This window comes from Nerophis lumbriciformis, linkage group LG11 (genome assembly GCF_033978685.3).
Source record: "Nerophis lumbriciformis linkage group LG11, RoL_Nlum_v2.1, whole genome shotgun sequence".
NCBI classification, from domain to species: domain Eukaryota; kingdom Metazoa; phylum Chordata; class Actinopteri; order Syngnathiformes; family Syngnathidae; genus Nerophis; species Nerophis lumbriciformis.
Genome location: NC_084558.2, coordinates 18,410,387 through 18,430,827, shown reverse-complemented (window position 1 = coordinate 18,430,827; position 20,441 = coordinate 18,410,387). Strand labels below are relative to the sequence as shown.

At 39.5% G+C, this 20,441-nt stretch overlaps 1 protein-coding gene across 12 annotated transcripts in view; it reads right to left on the bottom strand.

The window, feature by feature from the left end:
- LOC133610666 (putative uncharacterized protein MYH16) overlaps nucleotides 1–20,441 on the bottom strand; it is a 113,656-nt gene that overhangs the window by 67,322 nt on the left and 25,893 nt on the right. For 10 of the 12 annotated variants that reach the window (XM_061967156.1, XM_072914087.1, XM_061967151.1 and 7 more), the window contains 3 exons: nucleotides 18,123–18,350; nucleotides 9,673–9,759; nucleotides 9,127–9,272 (listed from right to left, as the gene is read on the bottom strand). In XM_061967156.1, the coding sequence (XP_061823140.1) occupies nucleotides 9,127–9,272; nucleotides 9,673–9,759; nucleotides 18,123–18,350 (461 nt within the window). Of the gene's footprint in view, nucleotides 1–9,126; nucleotides 9,273–9,672; nucleotides 9,760–17,109; nucleotides 17,177–18,122; nucleotides 18,351–18,639; nucleotides 18,742–20,441 lie in introns of those variants that run through there. The other 2 variants (XM_061967161.1, XM_061967160.2) reach the window with 2 other exon arrangements.

The window sequence follows — 20,441 nt, the reverse complement described above, 5'->3', positions numbered from 1 at the left end:
TATTTGTAAAAAAGATAAACATAATCAATATCTGGTTCACAATAAGACGATAATAATAATAGTAGTACCATGACCTATATCAGAGCTGCACTGCAAAGACCTTGCTACTACTATGTCTTAAACTGACAGCGGTATGTTTAGACTTGTGACATGTTGGAAACGATGTAGAAATGTCATTACACCAATAAGTCTGACACAAAACCAATTTGTAAGATAGCGATCAGATTCATGCGAGGAGTGACGTGCCTGGAAGGGATATTTTATTACCTTTCATAAAGTAAGACAAGCCTTTATTAAGAAAATGTCTTCACCTTGACTCAAATTCCCTTTGTTATACAAGTTAGTTGTTAGATCTTTATTATTTCAATAATAACTACCGGTAGTCACTATTGTCACATGTAATAGAACAAATTACAGGGTTATTCATTCATCCATCCATCCATCCATCTTCTTCCGCTTATCCGAGGTCGGGTCGCGGGGGCAGCAGCCTAAGCAGGGAAGCCCAGACTTCCCTCTCCCCAGCCACTTCGTCCAGCTCCTCCCGGGGGATCCCGAGGCGTTCCCAGGCCAGCCGGGAGAGATAGTCTTCCCAACGTGTCCTGGGTCTTCCCTGTGGCCTCCTACCGGTCGGACATGCCCGAAACACCTCCCTAGGGAGGCGTTCGGATGGCATCCTGACCAGATGCCCGAACCACCTCATCTGGCTCCTCTCGATGTGGAGGAGCAGTGGCTTTACTTTAAGCTCCTCCCAGATGACAGAGCTTCTCAACCTATTTCTAAGGGAGAGCCCCGCCACCCGACGGAGGAAACTCATTTCGGCCGCTTGTACCCGTGATCTTGTCCTTTCGGTCATGACCCAAAGCTCATGACCATAGGTGAGGATGGGAACGTAGATCGACCGGTAAATCGAGAGCTTTGCCTTCCGGCTCAGCTCCTTCTTCACCACAACGGATCGATACAGTGTCCGCATTACTGAAGACGCCGCACCGATCCGCCTGTCGATCTCACAATCCACTCTTCCCTCACTCGTGAACAAGACTCCGAGGTACTTGAACTCCTCCACTTGGGGCAAGATCTCCTCCCCAACCCGGAGATGGCAATCCACCCTTTTCCGGGCAAGAACCATGGACTTGGACTTGGAGGTGCTGATTCCCATCCCAGTCGCTTCACACTCGGCTGCGAACCGATCCAGTGAGAGCTGAAGATCTTGGCCAGATGAAGCCATCAGGACCACATCATCTGCAAATAGCAGAGACCTAATCCTGCAGCCACCAAACTAGATACCCTCAACACCCTGACTGCGCCTAGAAATTCTGTCCATAAAAGTTATAAACAAAATCGGTGACGAAGGGCAGCCTTGGCGGAGTCCAACCCTCACTGGAAACAGGTCCGACTTACTGCCGGCAATGCGAACCAAGCTCTGACACTGATTATACAGGGAGCGGACTGCCACAATAAGACAGTCCGTTACCCCATACTCTCTGAGCACTCCCCACAGGACTTCCCGGGGTACACGGTTGAATGCCTTCTCCAAGTCCACAAAGCACATGTAGACTGGCGAGGCAGGTATAAATAGCTCTCTGATTAGACATTCATTCAATCTTTTCATTTTAGTTCAAGTGCTGTGATAGTTGCAGGTATTCACAATTTTTTTTTTGCCAAAATACACGTCACAGTATTGCAGTTCTACACCACTGCAAACTACTAACTAAACAATAAATATATTATTTATTTTAAGACTTAGCATATTTTATGCAGTTTTTGTGTTGAATCTCAGTGTGCAAATTGTATTGTATGTTCAGTATAACACAATAACGATGCACTGCATGTTCCATGACCCACATGTAATGTGAACAGAATGAAACAAAACTGAAATGATTGACATGTTTCATATCAACTAAAGCTATGGACTGTTTGAAAAACATAGTAACTTAGCAACAGAGTGACTCATGCGCGTTATTAATGATCCCAGTGACAAGAGGACCTTTTAACAAAAACGACCTGCATGTTTAAACATGATAACATAGATTAAACTGTTCATCGGTGTGTGTGTGTATGTTATTACAATTGTTACAGTGGTTGACTCTGTTTGCTCTATTAGTGGGTGCATGTCGGGGGCAGCACACCTGAACAGGCAAGACGTCTTGCAGCCAAAGCATCCGTGCTTCAGGGGAGGTTCATTACAGAAAAATGACTCGATGTTTACATGCTTCAATGGTTTGGAAATATTTCCAAAATGAATATAATCGCAACAGTCCTCAGTTCAATGAAAAATTAATTGACAGAATTTACTCGCATGATCTGAAGATGACCTTAATTGCATCAAATATTTTGCATGTCAGAACATTTCATGGTTTCATCTGTCTGTGTGCAAAGTTGTATCTCGTTTTTAATACATCCTATTCTTTGTATACATCTGGGTTTAGCTTGAATTTTCTTCACATTAAGTGTCTGCTACAAGAGAAAAAAAATGCTGATAAGCCACATTTCAGTGTGGATCGCAACAGTCCTCAGTTCAATGAAAAATTTACAGAATTTACTCACAAGATCTAAAGTTTACCTTTTCATCAAATGTTCTGCATGTCAGAATAGTTAATGGTTTCATCTGTTTGTGTGCAAACCTTTATCTTGTTTTTAATAAGTTCTATTCTTTGAAATATCTACAGTTTTGGGTCTGATAATCCACTTTTAACTGTTTCTATTTTTTTTCTTTTTTTGACAATATATGTTCTTTTTTTCCCAATTAAAAATAACATGGCCTTGTGGTTAGAGTGTCCGCCCTGAAATTGGTAGGTCGTGAGTTCAAACCCCGGCCGAGTCATACCAAAGACTATAAAAATGGGACCCATTGCCTCCCTGCTTGGCAATCAGCATCAAGGGTTGGAATTGGAGGTTAAATCACCAAAATGACCCCCGTGCGTGGCCACCGCTGCTGCTCACTGCTCCCCTCACCTCCCAGGGGGTGAAACAAGGGGATGGGTCAAATGCAGAGAGTAATTTCACCACACCTAGTGTGTGTGTGACTATCAGTGGTACTTTAACTTGACTAAGCAAAAAAGTTTGTGAAGTTTAATTATTTATGGAATACAGTTATCATAAACACCCAATAAAACTGTTGCTTTTCGGCATGGTGTGGTGTTTCCAAGCCACAGAACGATACATGAAGTTGTGCCGCTGTGCATCAAACGTGAATCACTAGCAAGGCTAGGTAGAAAAACATAACATGTCACAATGACAATAACAGACCTTAGCAGTAGCAAACATAACAGTTGCCAAGGGCAAACAAGACCACCAGACTGAGTAGATGGCGAGGCAGGTATAAATAGCTCTCTGATTAGAGATCAGGACCACTAATCAGAGGCAGGTGCAATAAATCAGCGCCCACGGAAACTATGGTAACTAAGGCAGCGCTGAAACAGAAATAGACCTCCAGTATAGGAAAACTATAACGAAAGCAAAACAAGTCATGACAAAAACATCAGACTTTTGACATTACTTTTACATATTCTAATGTTTTGTCTCAAGCAAATCTCATCAGTTCCGTTGGTTCAAGAATACAGAATGTTGATGGTGGTTAGAACTTTCCAGATAGTCACTGTCTGAATTTTAAAAGTTATTTCAAAATGTTTGTTTTTTGCGGTCTGTTTGTGTTCCTTCTTTTTTGTAAATTATTAAAAACCATATGGAGATATCTGACACAGCCAAGGCAACATACGTCACAATCATCTCAAATTCCAAACGGCTCGTTTGAGGGAAGTTTAGAAGAAACAAAGATTATTTTATAAATATCTCTGTCATGCCTCCATGGTTAGATTTCAAGTTTTTGGGACTTGTAGGGATCCCAAATACACAAAAACATGTAACATTAGGTAAGAATAGTTGTTTTTTTCGTCATTTGTTTCAAATTCTTTATCAAAGTGTCACACTAATAATGTAATTTTCCACTACATATTTTCCTGTGCTGTTTCTGACACATCTGTTTCCTTTTTTCTGTTGAATGCAGTCCCTGTATTCCTGTCGGAGGAGGCTGTGGTGTGCAGCTGTATGTAATTAATAATCAGAGGGGTTCTTAAGCACCGCAGGTTCATTACTGTCCTATTTTGAGTGTAACCTTTATGTTACATTCTATTGCAGGGGTCTCAAACTTGCGGCCCCCAAGACGATATTTTGCGGCTCCCATCTTAATATGAAAGTCTCACGTTAGTGCGGCCCGTAAGTTTTACATGAATGGCATTTTGCAGTGTTGTGTGTGAAAATGAAAGAACCTACCAATCACGGTGGGGTATATGGCTGTCGGGGGCGGGACATCGACTAGGCTTGATGCAAGCCGAGAAACTTTTCTCAATGAGTGAAAGTTACAGTAGCGTTGCCATGGAGTTTTCTTCTGACTGGCTGCCTCATTTATATTGTGCACACGCCAACGTTCATCCGAGCGCGCTGCGTTCACAACACTTCCAAAAAAAGGTATTTTAAGTTGCTACCCTGCGGGACATCAGTGTTTCCCACACATTCATTTATTTGTGGCGGCCCGCCACGAAAGAATTACGTCCGCCACAAATGGATTTTTCGGCTTTTGACTCGCTCGACCGCTCATAAAAGCAATGGGACTCTGTCTGTGAATGTACCTTGTAGTTACAACTCCGGTGCAGTAGGTGGCGGTAGCCTACTATGCATTGTAACTCCGCCAATAGCACTTAATTCACCTGGTGGGCCAGAAGAAGAAGAAGAAGATGACGACGACGACCGACTGGATCAAAATACGAGGGTAATATAGGTTATAGGTAGATAGGTTATAGCTGCATCGCTCGCGGCTCGTCATATATTTAACGTTAATCCGCGATTTCACCGAGCGTTTCACTGACGGTGAGCAGCCTGACGCTGCTTCATTAACACCGCCGCTGTTTGACTCAGGGGCCGGGGAAGACGCACGTAGTAACAGTCACCTGTTTTCATACCGACGAGCTAACGTGTCCAGGTTATAACCCTGTTGTCAATAAACACACGTGGACTGAAGCTAAATTGTCCACTGTCCACTGCAGCATGTGAATGCAATGAAAATGATAAAATCTGAGCCAACCAGCTGTTAAAATGTTGTCCAGGTTAATGTTTTGGCCATTAAAGGCCCTTCATTTCAAGATTTCAACTGTGATCGGGCTTTAAACAGGTGGCTGACCTGTTCAGATGGGTGTAACTGCTACTGGTCAAATAATGTGAAATAGCATTTAATTTTACATGTATGCAATGCCATTTAAATGTAATTATAGATAATAATAATAATAATAATAATAAATACTGTGTAGTGTTGTAAATAGTCAACTGGAAGGATTTTAGTAAGATATAAGCCATGAGCACTACACAGCCAGAAAAAAACCTAGACAGGACAAGTAAAAATATTGGGGCAAGTAGATTTGAGAAGTCAGGCAAGTAGAAAAAAACCTTAACGTTGAACCCTGCATGTGTTGAGCTGCTGCCGCTTAAGGTTAGACGGCACTGTACATAGAGCGGTTCTGCTCGTTAGTAATAAATTCTAATGTCGGATGTTCACTTCTTCACACAGATGAGTATAGAAAAATATTTTCAACGGCCGAAAAGGGCTCGACTTGGAGAGGAGGTAGGCCGGACCACAGGTGCGACCTGTTCAGCAGCAGGAGGAGGTTGACTGACTGTGGCAGGACACCTCTGCCTCTGTTTCACTTCATGTTGCTGGTAAATAATATGGTTGTAGTAGTAGGCTAAAGTTACATTATTTAGTATTCATTAATTAAAGGGGCAGAGCTTTAAGAGACTTTAGCTTTTATATTTTATAAGATATTTTTTTTGTAAGAACCACAATTAATAAATATATTTCAGTGAATTACTAATTGTTCAAATCTGTATATAAATATGTACATAAAGTGTTGTAATTATATTCCAACTCCGCGTTCTTCTTGGTCATCGCCGCTGCCGCCGCCGCCACCCCCCGCCCCCCGACCACAAATAGATGCCTGTCCTGTGGGAAACACTGGACATTATACGTATATGTCGTGGCTTACTGTGGTTGATCCCAGAAGGCGGCGAGTGCGACAAGTCTTTTATTGTCCACAGCGTTAATGATTCAAACAACAAAAACTACGATGCCAATAGAACAAAAAGTCAACGAGACAAAAGGCTCTGGCACAATATCACAAAACACGATGAGCAGGCAAACAGGCGGGCCGCAGGGACGTGAAGGCATGCAGCATTAACAGTAACCAGCATTAAAACAAACAACTGAAGGGAATAAATAGGAAAGGTTGATTAGAATCAGATGTTGGTGTCCCGCAGCTCTGCTTCCAGCTTGGGTAGAAATACAAAAAACATAAGCTGTCACTACATCAGGGACAACAGGAAAAAAACTAAAAACAATGTTGTTGTTGGGTTATATTTGTAAAGCGCTTTTCTACCTTCAAGGTACTCAAAGCGCTTTGACACTATTTCCACATTTTTCCATTCACACACACATTCACATACCGATGGCGGTAGCTGCCATGCAAGGCGCTAACCACAACCCATCAGGAGCAAGGGTGATGTGTCTTGCGCAATGAAAGTGACCCAAGCTGTGCCACAGTGGGTGTGACACGTATTTATCTCTCTCTGACAAATTAAATCAAAGTGATGCGTGTGCGGCGGGAAAGTTAAAGGAACTCATTGTAACCTAATGTAGTCTGCAGCAACAATAACAGTCCCCAATAACCCGGGCCAATTATAGGGTCACGCCGTTATTTGTGAGTCATTATTTATTATTAGCATTGCCTCACAAGATGAACACTACATATAATTCTGTTTGATATTTCAATTTTTTGTTTTTGTTTCCATGACTAGGTTTACAACAACAACAGCACATTGTCATTTCCGCTTCTTTTTCCAGTAACAGCACGGTGGATAACATTCCGGGAGCAGTCGCCTTTTTGCACTCGATATCTCGGCACTTTGAACCATCTACAAATAGCACGGTGGTGGTTGGTTGGTCGGTGTCAGTTTATTTGGAACATACATACAATTACAATGTAATGCATCACTTATTTCCAGTTTATGTCATCATGAAAAACATGAACATCGAGCGCAAAAACAAAGGGGAATGTTACCAGGCTACTATCCGCTGACCGCCAGGCTGCTGGAAAGGAAAAAATCGGAAATGGCGTGCATTGTGGAAATGATGTTCTCCATGCATTGAGACGTTCTCCAGGCGTCGGCTAAACACGAGAGGGACACCAAGAGGAATTGAAATATATTTTTTATTTATGTTTTCATCTTATTTTGTGTTAAAAGAATACAATTAAAGACATTTGAGAAAATTAAAAACCTTTTAACAAAGCTTTTCAGCAACCACCCAGACTCTGCCTCTCGTAGCCCCCAGGTAAATTGAGTTTGAGACCCCAGTTCTTCTGAGTCTCCCTGTCCCTTGCCCTGTTTCATTTTTGCACTTTGTGTTTTGCATGTGGATTTGCTGTGTGTGAGCATTAATATGGACACTTTTCTGCAGGTACAGCCCTAAAGAGGCGTTCCAATATTAACGGTTTGGATGGCGGTTCATGATCCGTGTTCCAACGAAGGCAGAACGTTTTTCTCTGCACCTTTTGAACACTGCGCCAATACCACTGATCTCGCCAAAAGGGGGTGGAGTCCTTCACCCTCTACTCCACATCAACCGCAGTTCCTCCGTGTTGCTACTTGATGAGCCCGTGACGCTTCCTTGTTTATTTACGCTGCTACCTCTGTGAAGGTACTTTGTGACTGGAGGATTATGGCGATGTCAACAGTATTATCATGGATTTTGTGGTGCAAATACGGAGGCTTCCGTTCTTTGAACACACCCCATTTCGAACCACCAAGACCACCAGGAAAAATGTTGCGTAAAATGTTTTTGTTGGGCCCTTGCGGTTTTCAGGGTTCATGCTGAATGAGCGACAGACGACCAGGTTTTGTGTTTGGTGTTTGCCGAATCGCCATGAACCGCCATCTAAACCGGCGATTATTACATATTTGGCCCAACGGTGGGTTATTTTGTAGTCAGACTGAATTAAAAAAACAGAGAGATAGGGTTTCTAATGTGTGGGATTCGATTTGTTTCGGCAATCAAATACAAGAAATGATACATGAGCAAAAGGACTAGTTTGTTACGCAAAATGTTGGCCATACGTTTACCGAGATGGCATACAATTACCGGGGAAAATTTGGGTGGAAATATGAAAATTGGGGCAGAAAACAAGGTCCCACTGTATTTAGAACCATTTAGTTAATTGGTTGGTTGGTTTGATTGATTGATTGATTGAGACTTTTATTAGTAGGTTGCACAGTGAAGTACATATTCCGTACAATTGACCACTAAATGGTAACACCTGAATAAGTTTTTCAACTTGTTTAAGTCGGGGTCCACTTAAATTGATTCATGATACAGATATATACTATCAGATATATACTATCATTATAATACAGTCATCACACAAGATAATCACATTGAATTATTTACATTATTTACAATCCGGGGGGGAGGGGGGGGGGGAGATGTGTGTGTGTGGGGGGAGGGGGGGGGTAGGTTTGGTTGTCATCATCAGTCATCAACAATTGAGAACAGAGAAATGGATATTGGAACAGTGTAGGTCTGACTTGGTAGGATATGGACAGCAAGTAGTGGGCAGAGAGAGAGAGAGAGAGAGAGAGAGAGAGAGAGAGAGAGAGAGAGAGAGAGAGAGAGAGAGAGATCAGAAGGCATAAGAAAAAGTATCTGCATTTGATTGTTTACATTTGATTATTAACAATCCGGGGAGGGTGTTAGTTTAGGGTTGTAGCTGCCTGGAGGTGAACTTTTATTGCGGTTTTGAAGGAGGATAGAGATGAACTTTCTTTTATACCTGTTGGGAGCGCATTCCACATTGATGTGGCATAGAAAGAGAATGAGTTAAGACCTTTGTTAGTTCGGAATCTGGGTTTAGGTTAAGGTGTGTCTTCTAATACTGAGCACTATCATACTGTATCGGTTCACAATTACATTTTTACCCATGTAGAATGTGTATCATCTGGATTTGAAAAGGTTCACCGCCACAAAAAATATCTGCACACCAATAGCATGCAAAGATTTTTGTATTCCAGTACACGAGCAAGACTGACCTTTTGATGATCTCTTCCAGACCACTCTTTATTTTCTCCACTTCTTCCAGATTGTCCTGAGTACTTGCGCTGTCACCCTCCTCCTTCCTGTTGTTCTTCTCTAGCTCTTCACGCTGACAACGCTCCATTTCCAGCTCATACTCTAGCTAGGAGCACACCATGCAACACAACAGTCATGTATTTGCTTGGTTCATCCATCTACTTTCTACTGTTTATCATTTTTGGTACCACTTCCGCTTTTTTTTGGTTTTACATACTACATAATTTATGTAATTAATTTAGAAGGAATGTGTTGGAATTCTTCTGAGAAAGTTGCCATTATTACATAATGTGCAAAACTTAACGGCTACATTAACAAAATAATCAAATAAAGGTGTCATTCAGAACAAGACGCAGAGTCAAGTGAAACTGAATAGCTGCAGTGGAAGGAAATTGAGGTTATAATACCTTTGCATACACTATCCATTATCGATATTTAGATATGATCTTAAACATAATGCATGCTGTGAACTTTAGTCTCACATAGACATGATATGAAGTACCTACATCTTCTATTTGCATCTGTAGTTGGGTTTTCTCTTCAGTTAACTGGTTCACCTTCTCCTCTTCACTATGTAGATCCTCCATCGCTTGCTGAGAGGGGGAATACAACACATCAATGCTTCGACCAATCATGACACTCGAAAGATATACTGGGATTCAAGTGTTGAAAAAAACAACAACCGCACAGTACAGTACCAAAGTTGGGCCAACTCATTCATTTACATGCACTAATTACTACTAATATAATACTATATCACAAAGTTGAATACTGGGTATGCTGCACACTCGCTATACCAGGGGTACTTGAATGTGTTAATAATCTTAAAGGGGAACTACACTTTTTTGGGAATTTTGCCTATCATTCACAATCATTGTGAAACCCATAACAACAAATGTATTTTCGATGGATTTTTTTAATGCATTCTAACTCGTGAATAAACGTAAATTAAAGTCTGCTTACAGCGCAGCCAACGGGAGCTCCTCTATTCCGTCCATAAAACCCAATAAAAAAACATCCAAAAATGGCCTAAAATACTCCATTTACATTTCATGACTTGAATATTAACCAAGTATAAGTGATATTGTTATTATAAGCGCTAACACAGACAAACTATTTATAGCGGCGCCGTGATGACAAATTTGTGTACAATGTTGAAATGATCAAATGATCAGCTGTTTCCTCACTTCCTTGCTCGTCAAACTTTATTGTAGATCATAAATCATGCCTCTCACCTGAAAAGTAAAAGGACGAGGACGTATTCCAGCAAGTTTGTACACTTTGACAGCCAATTTAGAACCGGGAATGGCGAGAACGACATGAAAAGACGCTTGGGTTTGCGCCCCTTTTCTTCGGAGGATTGTGAGTCATTCTTCACCTACATGAGAATATATGAACATCCGACCAGTCGGCAAACTAATGACGGCAGACGTTGTGCAATAAGTGATGTTCTATTATGTGTGTTGGCTCTCATGAAGTCTGCAGTGAGTAATAATCAGTGATGTTGTTGAAAGAAAAAGCAAACATCATGATACATTTTTTTAAATTAATTCGCCACGTATGCTTGAAATGCGCAAAATATGCAAATATTAAATGTTATTATAAATGTGGCTGTTAGTACATTACATATATACTTACATCCTGTATATAAAACCTTGATGGAGATGTTTTTTAAGGGCTTTATAGGCAGAATAGAGCGGCTCCCACAAGCTCCATTGTAAGCGGACTTTTGACCGCATTTGTTTAATATTTAGAGTACATTAAAAAAAAAATACATCCGTTGTCTTGTCTTTCATAATGATTTGGAACAACTGGCAAAATTCCAGAATAGTGCACTTCCCCTTTAAATACATTTTTCATTGAGTCAAAGGTCAATTTGTTATAGTGAGTCAAGTCATAAGCAATAATATGTTTATATTCAAAATAAAATGTCCTTTTCGGTCAAAAACTAAAACAAAACACACTAAAATAAAACAAAAGGCTATTTCCATTTTGATTTCCCCCTGCTTTTTCATTGAAAGCACAACTAAAAAAAAACTAAATAAGTTTGTTACTGTTTTGATTTCCCAATTAAACCTTTAACATTAGCCCCTTTTTAAGTTCCTTTCAAATTACCTGGGCTTTTGAAAACCCCCACTACAATTCCACCAGAATTTACCGAGGTGAAATGTACCTCCAGGCCAGAAAAGTTCCATCGGGTGACCAGGATGTTTATTTCAGACGTTCCAGGAACTAACTGGTCCGAAAGAAAACTGCTTTGTAAAACACACTTACCGGTACTCACCTGCGACGTTTAAACTGGTGTACAGCTGCAGTACATACTTACTTCACTTTTACAAGCTTCCTTTCAACATTTTGCAAAATGGAAGCAAAGAAGAGAAGCTACTCAAACTAGAATTAGTTGTACAACCAAAGGAGGAAGTAAGTGAGTGGAACAAAGATAAATCCAATATCCACTATTTAGTTGGTTAATGCTGTGACACTACTGTTTATGTTGTTGCCGTGAGCTCATCACTGACATGTTGAATTCTTTGTGTTGTTATTTAGAGCTAAAATGGACCATGCAGACTTGCTTGACCCTCATCCTTCTATGACAAGACATCTTTATGGCTGTCTTTAATTAGGGGTGTCCTGTTCTTATACTCATATCAGATATAAATCTAATAAAACTAGTATCGTGATGTATCGGCTTTCATCTAGTCGTAATTAGGCAAATGGGTAAAACAGGTGAACATGGTAAGCTATAGGAGCTAGCAGCTACACAACAGCCAAGCACACAATAGCACATAAGCTATGTAATATGTCCTTAATTGAACAATATTGCAGTCTAAAAAACGACATTTGTCAATATAAACGGTTAACTGTCAGTTACAGTACATATTACTTACAGATCTAACTTATCTAATTATCCCCTCAACTCCCCCCAAAATGGATTAACTCGCTGGAATAAAAAAAACAATATAACATACATCCATAAATGTGGATGCATATGAAAAAGTGCAATATATATATCTGTACAGTAACCTATTTATTTATTTATTTATATATGCACCTTATTGCTCTTTTATCCTGCACTACCATGAGCTAATGCAACGGAATTTTGTTCTGTACTGTAAAGTTCAAATTTGAATGACAATAAAGAGGAAGTCTAAGTCTAAGTCTAAGTCTAAGTCTAAGTCTAAGATACAAAGTTTCCAATTCAGTAACAAATGAGTACACATCATTCAACATACTGCATTATGAGCTTGTGGACGCCAAAAAAACAATTACCACTTCACTTCATCTTAGATAGCATAAGTCAATTTGAGACGGTTAACAATAAATGGGTTAGTGTTTTTCATACGTACCTTTGCTCTCTGTGTAATTTAATTTGATCAAACAGTTTCTAACATTCCACACTACAAACGGATTAAATTATATATGATTATATGTACAGTACAGGCCAAAAGTTTGGACACACCTTGTCATTTCAATGCATTTTCTTTATTTTCATGACTATTTACATTGTCGATTGTCACTGAAGGAATCAAAACTATGAGATCTGTGAAATGAAAACCCTTTCAGGTGACTACCTTCTGAAGCTCATCGAGAGAATGCCAAGAGTGTGCAAAACAGTAATCAGAGCAAAGGGTGGCTATTTTAAAGAAACTAGAAAATAAAACATGTTTTCAGTTATTTCAACTTTTTTTGTTAAGTACATTGCTCCACATGTGTTCATTCATAGTTTTGATGCCTTCAGTGACAATCTACAATGCAAATAGTCATGAAAATAAAGAAAATGCATTGAAATGAGAAGGTGTGTCCAAACTTTTGGCCTGTACTGTATACTCAGGGCTCCAATATCGGTATCAGTGAACAATTTGTATTGGGACATCATTAGTTCTAAACATTGTTAGACATGTCACTCCCCCATACGGCATCATGCTTGTTTGAACAAATTACCTTGCACTTTGAGATGCGGTCAAAATGTAAACCACACAGATTACTTAGTCAGAAAAAAGTTGTTGGGGGTAAAGTTCTTGGCATTCGGCTGGAAAAGGGCATTACATGTTCACATTAAAAAATTGTGCTAGACTTTTATATTTAAGTCCAAATGTCAAGATTTGTTCCAACCTTTTAGCTAAATTTGATAACTGCCGGTCAATAATTAAGAACAACATGCACCTCATATTGTGTGTACTATTCATGTGAAGAACAAATGTTGTGTAAGACAACAGTCACCACCAGAGGTGGGTAGAGTAGCCAGAAATTGTACTCAAGTAAGAGTACTGTTACTTTAGAGATTTATTACTCAAGTAAAAGTAAGGAGTAGTCACCCAAATATTTACTTGAGTAAAAGTAAAAAGTATGTTGTAAAAAAACTACTCAAGTACTGAGTAACTGATGAGTAACATACACACACATATCATAAATATATATATATATATATATATATATATATATATATACATACACACACACACACACACACACACACACACACATATATACATATATATATATATATATATATATACATTGATATATACAGTATATAATTTATATTTATTTTTTTGCCGTTTTTGTTTACATGTTAATAGTGTTTTAATGAATATACATGCATGTTTAACACATATAGATTCCTTTCTTTCATGAAGACAAGAATATAAGTTGGTGTATTACCTGATTCTGATGACTTGCATTGATTGTAATCAGACAGTAGTGCTGATAGCGTCCACGTTTTCAAATGGAGGAGAAAAAAAGTTCCTCCTTTCTGTCTAATACCACATGAAAGTGGTTGGTTTTGGCATCTTATATGTCCAGCTTCCATATTCGTTTTTATACACTTTACAAGAAATACATTGGCGGCAAACTCCGTAGCTTGCTAGCTTGTTTGCGCAGGCTTTCGGAGACTCTTATTTTGAAAGCGCAGGCGCGATGGAGCGGCACTTTTATTGTGAAGACAGGAACTGTGCAGTCAGTCTTTAGGCTTTTGACGGGGTGTACGGTTCAAATAACAAAATGGTCTTTTTTCCTTCACACTTTTGATTGATTGATTGGAACTTGTATTAGTAGATTGCACAGTACAGTACATATTCCGTACAATTGACCACTAAATGGTAACACCCCAATACGTTTTTCAACTTGTTTAAGTCAGGTCATGTGACTCCTGGCTCTGTTTGATTGGTCCAACGTCACCAGTAACTGCATCTGATTGGTGGAACGGAGTGAACGTCACCAGTGACTGCATCTGATTGGTGGAACGGAGTGAACGTCACCAGTGACCGTATTTGTTGAAACGCAGGCACTATGAAGGTCTGTCTGACGGACCAAAACAAACAAAGCGTGCATTAACAGATCGATAAAAATTAGTAGCGAGTAGCGAGCTGAATGTAGATAAAAGTAGCGGAGTAAAAGTAGCGTTTCTTCTCGATAAATATACTCAAGTAAAAGTAAAAGTATGTTGCATTAAAACTACTCTTAGAAGTACAATTTATCCCAAAAGTTACTCAAGTAGATGTAACGGAGTAAATGTAGCGCGTTACTACCCACCTCTGGTCACCACGCAGCAGCAGTGACGTGCGGTCACATGGAAAGAAAAAAAAGGTAAAAAAAAAAAAAAAATTTAAATTGTTATATGTATTCAGTGATTATACTATAAAGTTATTTTCCATTTAACTTCACCAGTTTTAGATAATTTTTATTCAAAATCGCTGAATTTTCACATTTGCCGTTCAAATACTGAGAAGAGACGGTGCGGTGATCAGCAGCCAGTTGAGGCACGTCACTCAGTTGTGCCTCACCATGGATTGCGGACTCGGCTAACTGCTGGCCTGCTGTGCAGTGAGACCGTATTGCTATATGAACTATATTATACATTTCCATAGTTTAGTTAGCTGAGGTATATAATGTGCAGTGTATTTTGTCAACAACTGTATGTGTGTAACGTATTTCTTGTGCTGAGCAATCATAAAACTGCTGCGAAGACGCACTGTGTGAGGCTCGCATTAATCCCGCCTCCTGGTGCCGGTTAATGCACCCCCGCCGCAGAATGCACCCCCCGACGGGAGCGCCACACCAACCAAAGCCCACACCCAAACCCTCCACGTGCAAGACCGAATCCACCCAAAAAAAGTCACTTAACAAGAAGCCAAAAAGTGCAAAAACAACAATGCTCGCGCCGGAGGAGCCGTGAACGACTGCAGGGACACAACATTAGGTACACCTGCAGACTGCAGCACGGATTTCATATTTCATTCATTCACAACTCCTCCAACACGAACACCACTGTTCCCGCACTTATAAGTAAAGGTAAGACCATAATAACGTTTTTTTAATTAAATGTGCTTTTTTGTGTGCTACAGTTTGTATGTGTAAAGTTAAAGTTTAGTTAAAGTACCAATGATTGTCACACACACACTAGGTGTGGTGAAATTTGACCCATCCCCTTGATCACTCCCTGGGAGGTGAGGGGAGCAGTGGGCAGCAGCGGCGCCGCGCCCGGGAATAATTTTTTGGTGATTTAACCCCCAATTCCAACCCTTGATGCTGAGTGCCAAGCAGGGAAGAATGCTGGTATGAGCTTTTAAACATAACCCATTAACTGCTGCCAATCAAATGGTGAATAAGATACTCTTTAGGGTTCATATGTTTGTAAATCTGACTGTGATGAAGTCAGTGCCTCACCAGCCATCAACCTCACCGCACGTCACTGCTACAGCAGAGGTCGAACAGGGGGCAACATCGCTGTGTCAAGAGCACTGGAACACTTTTTCCTCTCCAAAATAAAGCATTTATCTCCACTTGCCACATAAAAAAATGCTATAAATCACCATTAATTTTTTTGCAGCCGTATAGTAGAAGACATGGTAGAAATTTCACAGTACAAGATTAAGTTTAAAAACTGTGAACAGTGACGTCAATGTGTCCGATAAACAAAACCTTTTACATCTTTTCAGAATGGTATGGTATAATTTATTAGTTTAAAAAATGTTACCTTGAAGGGGTCATATTATGATTTTTTTTCTACATTTAAAACCCTTCCTTGTCGTCTACATAACATGTAATGGTAGTTCTTTGGTCAAAATTTTGCATAGAATATGTTTTATAAATCATCCTCAAAAACCGCTTTATGACCATTTCTTTAGAATGCGCCGTTTTGTGGGCGTTCTTATTTACGTGCTTCCACTTCGACTACGTCTTCTCCTCGCCAGTCATGTTGTAGTTTTTAGTGCTTCCATATGGAGTCTACTGACACATACTGTGTAAGTTATACGCTACTTTGTATTAGAAATGACAACTGCAGAGGATGCATGTGCATGTACGAGCCAGTCTGCCCCACAACAAGATGATAGAGAAAAAAGAAGGAACTTGCTGACTACAACATCCGACTACAATGGCGGACTCGCGCAAAGCTTTTCGGGTAAATCTCTACCATATATGGAGATACGTCAAAATTTGGGCAAATTCCAAACGGCTTGTGTGGAGGAAGTATGAAGGAAGGCAATATTGTTTTAGAAATATCTATGCAATGCCACCATGGTTTGATTTCAAATTTTGCAGACTTTTGCAGAAAAACAAAAACAAGTTCCAATAGGTAAGAAAAGTTGGTTTTGCATAGGAGGTCCCCTTTGTGTACATATTCGAAAAAAGTAGGAAGAAGCATAAATCATTTAATCACACCCCTTCTACGTATTAATTACTGCTGATAAATTCACACCACACATTGTATCTTTTAATTTTTGTTTGATTTCTTGTTTCAAATGTCACCATTTTGGAATTAAAGAGATAATAAATGGTGGTTAGCAACCGATAAATAAATATTACAAATAAGGATAAAATAACATGGATAAATAAATACGCGATGGATGGCTGAATACAATTAAAAAGGATACAGAAATTATATTGTAATAAAAGTAATTTCACAATTCATGAGCAATTTCTGAATATAAAATAAGCAGTACCTTATCCATGATGATCAATACATGAAATTAACCACTTAATATTGTTAAATTTGCTGATGTAGCATTGTTATAATCAATTGTTTAAAAACACTTCAAGCTGCATCAAGTCTTTGTGACTTGTGTCTCTTATATTCCTTGTCATCAAGATGATGTCATTTCTTTGACAAGTACTATTGCTTCAGGTTTCAAGGTGACTTTATTTGTACTTGAAGGTAGATTTGTTTTGCAAAAGAGAAAAATGGAGAATGGCATCTACTGTACATATCCCTTAAAATAAACAAAAAGTATTAACTCAACAAATCACAACATGACAAACAGGACCAAGAAGAGAATAAATACAAGTCACATGAACAAGTCAGAGTAAAAGTTAATTAGACATTAAGATAATAACCACACTAAAATAATGTCCCAGGGAAAGGTGACCTGATCTTCTCGACTTTGTTTGACAGTTCCACGAATTTTTAAGGAACCAGAATTGTGTAAGAAAATGGGACAAAGTCATAAAATGATATTAAAAGATTAAATGCAGATCATTTACTGGTGATTTATTTACTAACTTATCTGGATAATGTATTTTATTTACCGTTTTCCAAGTTGTAGCATTGGCACATTCCAGTCACTTCATTCAGTACACTTCTATTTCAAAAAAATAATAATGGTTGGATTTTAATTTACACATACATTGACTTATTCATCAATAACGCCTTTATTATTGTGATTTTTTTTCAGTGGCGTAGAACTGCATTGGATAATACAGACAGGTGTTTATATGTTTTGGTTAGCTTATGTATTGCAAGTACTGCATTAGAAAGACAGCGTTGTATATTTTGGTAATGTTTTTCACTACTGCAAACTACAAGAAATAGTTGTATTATTGTATTTGTGTGTTCAGTTGTAACTAATGTGGTGGCCATTATTGCATTTGTTTTAAAACCCATACCCTGCGAGTGCTGCGAGTATTGCAGTTACTGTATCAACATCAACCCTTAGGAAGAAGTCCAATGATTATGTACCTGTCTATCCTGCTCAGATGCGTTAAGGGCACCCTCCAGTTGGTCCAGGTCTTGCCTGAGGCTGTTACACTCTGCCTCCAGCTTGTCTCTGTGACGGTACAGCTGAGTTGAGCGAGACTCCCCCTCCTCCAGACGGTCTGACAGGCCTGATAGTTGTCGCTCCAGCTCACGTTGGGTCTTTTCCAGCTGGAAACAGCGTTGTTCCGACACTTGGGCTGTCGCTCGCTCCTGGAGGTCAGTGCACACAGTTGGTTATGAACAAGCGAATATAAGGCTCTTCTTTGGCAATAGCAAATGACAAAAATGCCTACAAGATTTTTACTATTAGTAATATCTGCACTGCAACCACATAATTTCCCCATTGTGTGATAAATAAAAGTCTAAACTACCTTACCTTATCCTATATGATAAATGTCTACTGATAAAAAGTAACCCTGACAGATGCAATACATCATGGTCAAATCCTATGATTCTATAAAAATGAAACAAAGGTACCTCCATTGCTAAAAAGTCTTACCGCAAAATGTGTGTGTTCCTCCCTGCAGCAAGAAGAAGAAATCCTTCTCTTTGTCAGTCAAATCTCTCCCTAATATGGCTCAGCTACAAGGATCAACAGAGTGACGTGAAGGCCTGACCTGATAGACAAGTTCAACCTTATGATAGAGCTCACGGCCGGCAGCAACCATCCATAACAGGAGTGAAAATACCTCATTGTCAAGTCTGTTCTGGTTAGCATTACTTTCTTCTGAACCATTTATCATGGGCAAGGTATTTGGACGGAGTAAATGGTACCCAAATATCAGGGCATTTGTGAAGGGTTGAGGGACCTATTTTCCATGTGCAGTTTTTGTTCCCATAAAAGTACTTGTTTCTGCGCTCTGATGGCTTTCCTACATGGACACTCACCAACTTCTATTTTTGGAAAATAATACAGGGGCTACTGGGTGTCTACGAAACCCAGCACAGCACTGCTAGGTTTAGGTAGCTACTTTCCGCCACATGTATTACCTGTTGGTAAATGGTAAATGGCTAAAGTGTTTTCAAATTGTGGCTTGCTCAACTAAATAAAAAAAAAACAAATAAGTAAAAAAAATGTTTATATAGAATTTAGTTTTGTTTTCTTATCGACCATGTGGCAAACGTTAAACCATTGTTTGTCTGTATGTTATGTCGACAAGATTGTTATAACATGACAATAGACCTTTGGTAACATAACAAAAAACATGTGTTCTAAAAGTCAGTAATCACAAAAGTACTTACTGCAAAGGTAACAACAGTTGCACATATGGTTAAGTTACTACTATTGTAGAAAAGTTTTAGAATTTCAAAGGCAAGTGAAAGTGCTGTATATTGTACAAACCCCGTTTCCATATGAGTTGGGAAATTGTGTTAGATGTAAATATAAACGGAATACAATGATTTGCAAATCATTTTCAACCCATATTCAGTTGAATATGCTACAAAGACAAGATATTTGATGTTCAAACTCATAAACTTTATTTTTTTTTTGCAAATAATAATTAACTTAGAATTTCATGGCTGCAACACGTGCCAAAGTAGTTGGGAAAGGGCATGTTCGCTACTGTGTTACATGGCCTTTCCTTTTAACAGCACTCAGTAAACGTTTGGGAACTGAGGAGACACATTTTTTAAGATTCTCAGGTGCAATTCTTTCCCATTCTTGCTTGATGTACAGCTTAAGTTGTTCAACAGTCCGGGGGTCTCCGTTGTGGTATTTTAGGCTTCATAATGCGCCACACATTTTCAATGGGAGACAGGTCTGGATTACAGGCAGGCCAGTATAGTACCCGCACTCTTTTACTATGAAGCCACGTTGATGTAACAAGCAGGGGCGTCCATGGTAACGTTGCTTGGATGGCAACAAATGTTGCTCCAAAACCTGTATGTACCTTTCAGCATTAATGGCGCCTTCACAAATGTGTAAGTTACCCATGTCTTGGGCACTAATACACCCCCATACCATCACAGATGCTGGCTTTTCAACTTTGCGCCTATAACAATCCGGATGGTTCTTTTCCTCTTTGGTCCGGAGAACACGACGTCCACAATTTCCAAAAACAATTTGAAATGTGGACTCGTCAGACCACAGAACACTTTTCCACTTTGTATCAGTCCATCTTAGATGAGCTCAGGCCCAGCGAAGCCGACGGCGTTTCTGGGTGTTGTTGATAAACGGTTTTCGCCTTGCATAGGAGAGTTTTAACTTGCACTTACAGATGTAGCGACCAACTGTAGTTACTGACAGTGGGTTTCTGAAGTGTTCCTGAGCCCATGTGGTGATATCCTTTACACACTGAT